The 9,180-nt window shown below is 46.6% G+C and overlaps 1 protein-coding gene across 5 annotated transcripts in view; it reads left to right on the plus strand.

The window, feature by feature from the left end:
• The window catches only part of ptpn18 (protein tyrosine phosphatase non-receptor type 18), an 11,074-nt gene extending 2,698 nt beyond the window's left edge, over positions 1–8,376 (plus strand). Inside the window, exons 7-17 of one of the 5 annotated variants that reach the window (XM_029833436.1) lie at positions 1–19; positions 300–442; positions 1,163–1,229; positions 1,495–1,572; positions 2,021–2,110; positions 4,377–4,442; positions 4,479–4,495; positions 6,672–6,761; positions 7,271–7,446; positions 7,522–7,611; positions 7,737–8,376. The exon at positions 1–19 is cut by the window's left edge and continues 44 nt beyond it. In XM_029833436.1, coding sequence (XP_029689296.1) covers positions 1–19; positions 300–442; positions 1,163–1,229; positions 1,495–1,572; positions 2,021–2,110; positions 4,377–4,442; positions 4,479–4,495; positions 6,672–6,761; positions 7,271–7,446; positions 7,522–7,611; positions 7,737–7,804 — 904 coding nt within the window. In that variant the 3' untranslated portion in view covers positions 7,805–8,376. Of the gene's footprint in view, positions 20–299; positions 443–1,162; positions 1,230–1,494; positions 1,573–2,020; positions 2,111–4,376; positions 4,500–6,671; positions 6,762–7,270; positions 7,447–7,521; positions 7,612–7,736 lie in introns of those variants that run through there. The other 4 variants (XM_029833434.1, XM_029833435.1, XM_011621834.2 and 1 more) reach the window with 4 other exon arrangements.
• Positions 8,377–9,180: the final 804 nt, after the last annotated feature.

The following is a 9,180-nucleotide window of genomic DNA, read 5'->3' on the forward strand; positions in this document are numbered from 1 at the left end:
GCGCGTCACCTACAATCAGGTTTGTGACTAGATGAGAAGATCGTGGCTGCTTTTATCTAAGATACGTCTGCATTGACCTTTGACCTCAGTCCTCCGTCAGCTGCTCGGTCACAACTCATCAGAATACTCTTTGACCTCTCCTTCCTGTCCCCCTCCCCCTCCTCTTCCTCCACCTCCTCCTCTTCCTCCTCTTCCTCTTCCTCTTCCTCCCCCTCCTCTTCCCCTACCTCCTCCTCTTCCTCCTCTTCCTCTTCTTCCTCCCCCTCTTCCTCCTCTCCCTCCTCTTCCTCCTTCTGCAGGACACACGTTCTGTGGTTCAGTATCACTTTCTGTCTTGGCCGGATCATGACGTCCCCTCAGAAGCCCAAGGGGTCCTGAGCCTGCTGGAACTGGCCAGAACCACTCAGGGAACACACACCTCCCCTCTGCTGGTGCACTGCAGGTACTGCTTCCTTTCTTCTTTCCTTCTTTCCTTCCTTCCTTCTTTCCTTGCTTCCTTTATTTCTTTCTTCCTTCCTTCCATTCTTTCTTTCTTTCTTCCTTTATTTCTTTCTTCTTTCCTTCCATTCTTTCTTTCTTTCTTCCTTCATTTCTTTCTTCCTTCCTTCCATTCTTTCTTTCTTTCTTCCTTCATTTCTTTCTTCCTCTTCCTTCCATTCTTTCTTTCTTCTTTCTTCCTTTCTTCCTTCCTTCCTTTCTTCTTTCTTTCCTTCCTCATTTCTTCCTTCTTTCCTTCTTCCTTCTTCTTCATTTCTTCTTCTTTTTCTTTCTTCCTTCCTTCCATTCTTTCTTTCTTTCTTTCTTTCTTTCTTTTTTCCTTCTTTCCTTCCCTCCTTCTTTCTTTCCTTCTTTCCTTCACTAAACCCCTGAACGGCTGTTAATTTCTCATCATTACGATGCCTATTTTTGCCAGGAGGACAGATCACAGGTCAGCTGGTCATTAACATTCAACAGGCTTCATCACACATATGGCAGCTCATCGCATCTCAGATATCACACACAAACACACACACACACACACACACACACACACACACACACACCCCGCGTGTGTGTTAATTGTGCAATCGTTAGCAGGTGGTACTTACTGCATATTCACAACCTCCTGCTTGCGTGTGTGTGTGTGTGTGTGTGTGTGTGTGTGTGTGTGTGTGTGTGTTAGTGCCGGCTGTGGGAGGACAGGAGTCATCTGTGCTCTTGACTACATCCATGACCTGCTGGTTACCAAGGTAACACACAATAACACCTCAGATGTCCCCAAAAATATGTCACATTTTGTGTCTGCCTGGACAGTTGTGGGAGGGTGTGTGTGTGTGTGTGTGTGTGTGTGTGTGCTATCATCTGACTGACAGAGTAGCATGAAGACATGGATTCTTAGTGATTGTCAAGACTTGCTGCTTTCCTACAAAGGCTGTTGTGTCCTACTGAGCGCGCTCTCACAGCCTCCTCATGTTTCCACTGACGCGTCACCAACGAGCCGCTTGTCTTCTGCAGCAGATCGCAGCGGACTTCAGCATCATGAAGGTCGTGTTGGAGCTTCGCAAGCAGCGAACCACCGCGGTGCAAACCAAAGTAGGTGAAGCTCCAACATAGCGGGGGCAAATTCTGGCACCGAGCTGTCGACGGGCAGATGGAGGTGTGGTAGAAAACATGCAAACTCAGATATGGAAATCCTTCAGCCAGTAAAGACAAAGAGAGCCGTCACGTCGCTTTCTTCCTCTCCTTTGACAAAGACGACTGGAGAAATATAGAAAACACCAACATATGATAATAGTGATGCGGAGGAAAAAGCGCTGCTCCCACCTGACCTTCGATTGACCTGTTGCAGCGGTAGAAGATGGATGAATAAAGCTGTGGGGTGGGGGAGGGGCCCAGATGGAGCCCATCCAGATGCTGCTAGCTCAGCTGCTTTAAAAAGGGGCGCTAAAACTCGGGGAGCAGACACACATCCCGTAAAAAGGATCTCCAGCTTCTCTGAATAAAACCTTGTCCTGACTGTCAACTTCTCTCTTTGCTGCAGGACCAGTATCTCTTCATTTTCAGGGCCGTCACTTCCATGTTTGAATGCTTCTTGCGCACCAGTGGGCCTCTCTACTCCAACCTGTCCGAGGTAAACTGTGCATTTCTTCTTGACAGACAGTCAAACAGAGCAGCGTGCTGGAGGAAGTGACAGACCGAAACCAAGGAAGTGAACACTGCTGACTTCCTCTATGTAAATACTCTGCAGTCAGAGAAGAGAGGCTGTCTACTGGTTAATGCTTAACAGGACGGGTTTACAGTAAAACAATGGACTACTCATGCTAACAGGTAGGACTGTTTCAGCTCCACGCATATATGAACGCAACCGGCCATAAATTCCTGCGTTTGAGTTATGCTTACTGTGCTGTTTCTGTCCAAACAGACACAATAGTACTCAATAAAAGTGAGGAGTAAAAGAACCTATATGAGGAAAGTGTCTATTTTGACTCTGGTTCTTGGCCGTAAAAGCAACTTATTTGCTTATTTAATGGCATCGTATAAGTTCAGCTCACACAGTCATGTCAATACAGCCTTCGGAGTCACTCTTGCAGGTGCTGCTGCGTTTAGCCGTCCGTATAAAGTCCTCGCGTGCACCTCGTCTGCGGTGCAAAGAGGAACCATCTTTAGTGCCGGGTTTATTCTGCCCCAGTAAGTTTTTTAGGCTCAGTTTCTGTTTTTGTGGTCCCAGCTGAAACTAGATTATGGTTCCAATGATGGTAAAAACAGCTAGTGTGAAATAAAGATGACTCCTTTACATTGTGTGTTTGGTGACACATAAAGTAAAGTTTTAATATCTGATGCAGTGCTGCCCACCACATCAGCTCTTATCGTGGTGCACATTCATCTAGCATGATGATGGACCACATAAAAAGGTATATTTGACATTAATGTGGAAGCGTAACACATCGTTTGAAATGGAAAAAGCATATCTTCCTCTTTATCGGTCCAGAAAGACCAGGACCTGGGATGAAGGGGTACCTTCCCTGCACCTTTGGGTTGGTCCAATCCCAAGCAGAGCTTCAGCCAAATTTTACGGGTGGGGGGAGACGTGGAGGGCCGTCTAGAAGAAGGATTGCTACAGGTTATGGATGGAGGCCGACAGCTAGCAGAAAACCAAATGGGGCGCAGTTGTTGAGTTGAGTCCTGGTCTCTCTTGGCTGAACCACCTGTGCAACATTGCATGGACATCGAGACCATGCAAACAGCGGCGGTGGTTCCCATCTTCCATAAAGGGGACCAGAGGGAGTGTTGCAAATATAGGAGATGGCACTGTAGCTGCCCTGGAAAGGTCTATGCCTGGGTGCTTGACGGGAGTGTCCCACTGTTATTCAAACCTCAGATTCAGGAGGAGCACCATCATTTTTGGATTGGATGGGCTATAACGTAGGGCCATTCAATCCTTCTATGGTAGGAGTGTGAGTTTGGGTCACCTCTTGCCCCCGTGAGGGTTAGACTCCACCAGGGGCAGCCAGTTGGGGAAGGGTCAGGTTTGAGGGTCTGGGGATTTCTCTGTTTTTTGCAGATGATGTTGTCCTCTTGGCCTTATTGCTCAATGACCCGCAGCCCTCAACCAGAAAAGGGTGAAATGCCACCTCCAGGTCGGAGGAGTCGCTACCCCACGAGGAGAAGGACAAACATTTGGAATAATTGTTCTCGAGGGGATCGGGAGATTGACAGAGTGACCGAGTCTTCTGTGGAGAACAAAGAGCTGAGCCAGAAGGTTCCCAACCTCACCTGTGGTCATTAGCTTTGGGACCAAAAGATAAGATCCCAAATACAAGTGGCTGAAAGGAGTTTCCTTCATCGATAGGCTGGGCTCACCCTTATAGAGAGGGTGAGGATCTCAGACATCCGAATGGAGCTCAAAGTAAAGGAGCTACTTCTCCTGAGCTGGGCCAGTTGAAGTGGTTTGAGAATCTGGTCGGTATGCCTCCCTAGGTGGGGTGTTCAGGCACGTTAATCCAGTAGGAGACCCGGAGGCAGACCTAGGACAGTCCTGGCGAGATAATAACTCTCGGATGGCCTGGGAACATGTCAGGATTCTCTGGAAAATGGCTGGACAGTGAAGCTGCTGGAACCCCCGCCACGGCCTGGACCAACATAAGGAAAAAGGACCAGATGCATCTAAAACTTTAAAGTGTTTCCAAACGTGATCGTAATAATGGTCAATGTGGTTGACCACGACCATGTGGTTTTGACGTCATAGAACTCTTGCATGTCAGCTATTAGGGGAAATTAGTATCTTGTGTGTTTGGGAGGCTCTGAAGAGACAAATCTAAGACTCTTCGACTGGTATGACTTGAAACCTGCTGCACCTTCTACAGAAAACTAAATTTGGTCTTTTGTATTTTCACCAGCTGCAGAAACCAAAGAATAAAACCACAAGAAGACCCTCCACCACCAACAGGTCACCTGAACCGTCTCCCCTCTCTGGCAGCCTGCCTGCTTACCTGTCTGACCGCCTGCCTGTCTGCCTGTTTGTATGCCTCTTTATGTCTTTTGCTAGACAGACAGGGTGCAGCACCCCAAGGTGTTAAACCAACACATTCTCACCCCATTTCCATCCCTCCATCCCCATATGTTATGTTACCATGGAAATTTAGCAGTGAAACCACAGAGGGAGAGTGAGGAGGAGGAGATGAGAAGAGGAGAAAAAGGTGAAGTGATGGGAAATATTTGAAGGAAAAAGAAAACAGGAGGATGGAGTAGGAGGTGAGAAGAAGAAGACAGAAGAAGTGGGCTCAAAGGGGCCCCTTTCACATGTACCATAATTCAGGCTGTAGCACAATTGCATGCAGAGGGGTGTGAAGTGTGGATTTAATCCCGCTAGCTGTCTTGTCCTATGGATCATCCTCGTGGATGTAGTAGGAGAGCCTCCGGAGCATCATTCAGAGCACCGATGCGTGACGCCCCAGGGTTGGAAAGTGATGGCTTCTTATTGGGGAGATGAAAACGCCTCGATAGGCTGCTTTGAAAATAATCTGAGGGGTCTAGAGGAGTCTGAAGGAATGTGTCATGAACAACCAACTATCCAAACCACGAGTGCGTAACATGCTCACCACATCCTGCCTCTCACTCAGACTCACCTCAAGCTAATGCTAACACTATCGCTAACCTACAACCCAGTCTGATTCTCTGGTCTTCATCATCTCCTCGAATTCAATTTTAATCCAATGTTCTCTAAAATACCATCTCGCTCTCCGTTTTAGCAGTCAGATGGTATTAAAATAACACTTTTCTCTCTGCTTTTGGACTCATTGTGATTTAAAAAAATCTTAGAAATCATATCTTGACCCTGTTTAGTCATTTTCAAACTTTCTTAAGAACAGGTGTTTAGTTTAGAATTTATGTATCAGAACTACCCGGTCAGGTTGAGGGACCCTGAAATGAACCTCTGTCTATCTGAGAAGAGGGCGGATGGGTCCACCTGAATTCTTTTAGACCTCGGTCAGGTGGGCATCAAGGACGCTGCTCTTGGTTTTAGCATCAGCTTTTTAAAAGACCTTTTTTTGGTCACCATAGCTGATTACACATCACAGCTCATGTCTCCTGTGGTGTACTGCAAGGTGCCTTTTGGCCCAATTCTTGTGCTCCCACTTTGCCAAATTATTCAGGCTAAGTGGTTAATGTCATTACTGTGCAGAAGACACACAGATATAATAACCCCAGTAAAGCTGCTCTTTGGATTTTGGGATGGCTCAAAAGGGTCCACGGCATCTCAAATCAAGGAGAATGTTACTGTTCAGCCCTCACATCTCCAGCACCCCTTAAAGCCCGTCTGCGTGCTGCATGGAAGGGTTGTTGAGGCCACGTGAACCAGCCTGAGATCCTCCATCTGAACCCTTCTGTCCTCCACCTGAACCCCTCTAGTCACTCTGAACTGGATCTTTGAAGTCTGGACCAAGCTTTTGCCTACAGGGAGCCTCAACTTTGGAACATGCTGCCTGAGGAGATGTAGCTTTTATGCCACTTCTTAAAACCCATCTCTAAAGTCAGAACCAACTTTTTCACCTTCCTCTTCTTCTTGGCTTTCTTCTTCTCTACAGTAGAAGTAGTGACGGGTAAGCAAGCAAATGAATGCATCATTGGAGCAGAGGTTGAACAAAAGCCAAAGGAAAGAATGAGGAAAAATGGAAAAAAGAAAGGACAGGAGATGGACAAAATGGGTAGAATAAGAAGTTTTGTCGGCGGTTAAAATCGACAACTTTACTTTTCGTCTTATCTGTCTGTATCGTGGCCGTTAGGACCTATTGCTGATGGTAACTAGACAGCAGCGGTTGATGTCATGGCAACTGATTTGATCGATGTTTTAATGGCTGTGACTGTCCCTTTATTTGCTCCAAACCTTCTGAGCCTAACAACATGAGTACGTATGCTCTGAATTAAGCAGGCGAAAGAGGAGAAGTCTGAAAACAGAATGAAAGTTAAGCTAATGAACAGCACTACAGCGGATGTTATCAAAAATTACTTATCCGCTCATCATTTTAAAATGGTCTTTTCCTCCATTTTACAGCTCTTTCTTTTCTAGTTACAACATTTAAATGGAACAGACCTCTTTCTTCCTCCATCTGCAACATCATCTTAGAGTCACAACCTTTGTTGGGTCAGCTAACGTTCCTTTAAATGTTCTCTCTCTCTCTGTGTCTGCACAGACTGTCGCAGGCAGCCATGAACGACACATATGCTGTGGTCAACAAGTCCAAACATTCCCAACCCAAACCTTCCGCTAACGCGGCAACCAGGTCAACAAGTCTCTTCCCGTCTCTTCTTTTAGCCTGTGAATCTATGATTATTAGTCCTACGTGCATGTTTACATACGTGTTCTTGTGCTGTTTCTAGTTTGATAGTGATTGCACTGATGTTAATGTAATCGTTTATGACAGACAGACAGCCTAGCCTAGCCTAGCCTAGCCTATTCTAGCCTAGCCTAGCCTAGCCTAGCCTAGCCTAGCCTAGCCTAGCCTAGCCTAAGCAGAGAGTTCAGGGTTCGAGCCCTAGAGCCGCCAAAACATGAAATTCACTGTGGTAGTAGGGGGAGGTGCCTGAACACCTTCAGAGCACTGCCGAGGTACTCTTGAGCAGGCTACCGAACCCACAAATGTTGATATAGGGCCCTGCGATGTACTGGGGACTCATCCAGAGGTGGACCTGCCTGCCTCCCCATGACCCCAGAAGGGCTGAAGCGGTGAAGATGAGTTGATATCAGGCAAGGGATTAAAATGACCCCTTCTTTGTTTCGTCCGTTTTTCAGGTCTCCCTCTCCATCTTCCCATCACTATGACAACAACCTCGGGGAAGCTGCCTTGTACAGCACCATCAAACCCCGAGCCAAACGCGCTGCCATGCCCATCCACACCGCATCGGCCAATGAGATGGACGGGGAGAGGTGCGCGTCGCTCGGCAACGATGATTTTCACCTGACATCGGGTGAGCAGGAGAGAGGAGGCAGGTCAGAGACGGATGGTGCAAAAACATGAATCAAATCGGCCTTTTGTCTTCCAGCTCAAGGCGCCGCGTCAACGGATAGCGAATATGAAGTTTTATCCTCCTCAGACGCACAAGCAAGCAGCGTCTGCTCGCCGGGTCACTTGGGTCAGTCCCCCTGTATGCGCTGTCCTCCACATTTGTCCTCATTCGTCCTCGTTAATCTCATCTTGTCCCCCCTTCTGATTACGTCACCGTGTCACTCCAACGTCTTCCTGTCTCTTCTGATTCAGGCTTTAACTGCCGTGTCCAGAAGCCCAGAGGACCCAGAGATCTGCCTGCTGGGTGGAGGCAACTGTAGAAACTAGAGCAGAAAAGGCAAACCCTAGATCAGCTGAACGCTTTAAATATAAAAGGCTTAATAAACGGATGTCACAGGAGGGACAGCAGGACATGTAAATATTGTCCTTCAAAAATAAGATTTTGATGACAATATGCTGGAGCATGGACGCCCTCCTCGGTCACCTGATCTGCTGCTGAGCAATTACAGCGCTCAGGCGCTTCACTGCCTATTCTTCACCGTAGACCAGCCTGTTGTGTTAATAAACATCAGCCATAACAGTAATAACAGAGTTATAGAGACCAAACCTGATCTGTGGGTTGTCATGAGATGAATTTTGCTGGTAGTTGATGCAGTTTTCATTAACCAGATTAGAACACCCATAAACTTGCATTTACACTTAATAAAGGTGGAGGAGCCACTTGTGTTTTGGATCCAATTCAAACCAAATTTAATTGATCAGGTTAGGATGTGTTAATCCTGTAGGTACAGGCTCAATTAGTGTTGTTTCACAGCAACAGGAGAATCTCACCCTGGCTACAGTAGATGACAGCAGTCGTATCATTAAAATATTTCAACATGTTGCTGGTGCATCCCTGTTTTTGTTGTCTCTCAATATAGAAAATGTGTTTTGATGCCAGTGAGGGGAGCCACCTTCTGCTGGACACCCCTTTACCAGTTTCTGAGTCGCACCAGCGCGAGTGGCTCTTGCTTCTTGGTTCAATGTACGTTCCTGCACAAATGAACCAGGTCTGTAAACCTCTCTGAGGGATCTGATGAGAACAAGAGCTCCGTCAGGCAAGAAGTAAATCTGGTAACAGCTCATTATGTTCTCATTCTGTTCCTAGTAATCACACACTTCAGGCGTCTTTGTGACACATCGGCTCTGTCGTGGCTTCTGTCTGTACCACATATTAAACAAAAAGGCTCCAATTAAAGAGTTGGAAGTTCCACGTTTGAGGCTGGGCCACGATGTTACAGAAAAAGCCTCTGGCCCCAACGGGCAATGACGTGTGAATAGACTGAAGGTAACCTTCAAAGTGGAACCAATAATCATTCCTGGAGGTGGGCAGAGTGGACATAACTGAAGCTGCTGAGTATGTCATTATTTTATCATAAACATGAACCTGTTAAATGTCCACTATCTACATAACAACAATAGCTGCTCATCAAATCATTCATAATAAACTAAATGAGCTTGACAGCTACCTGATCCAGAGCGGGCTTGGTATCCATGGTAACACTGGGCACATTCAGCCTGATAATAGAATTTAAATAAGAGCAATTCATGTTTTTTCTTACACTTCATGGACCTGGGATCCAAAACTTTGACGTCCTAATTACAGAATAATGCACTCACTTATGGGCTGTAAATGCAGCTTTAGCTGCAACCACAC

This window comes from Takifugu rubripes, chromosome 3 (genome assembly GCF_901000725.2).
Source record: "Takifugu rubripes chromosome 3, fTakRub1.2, whole genome shotgun sequence".
In the NCBI taxonomy this organism is placed as follows: Eukaryota; Metazoa; Chordata; class Actinopteri; order Tetraodontiformes; family Tetraodontidae; genus Takifugu; species Takifugu rubripes.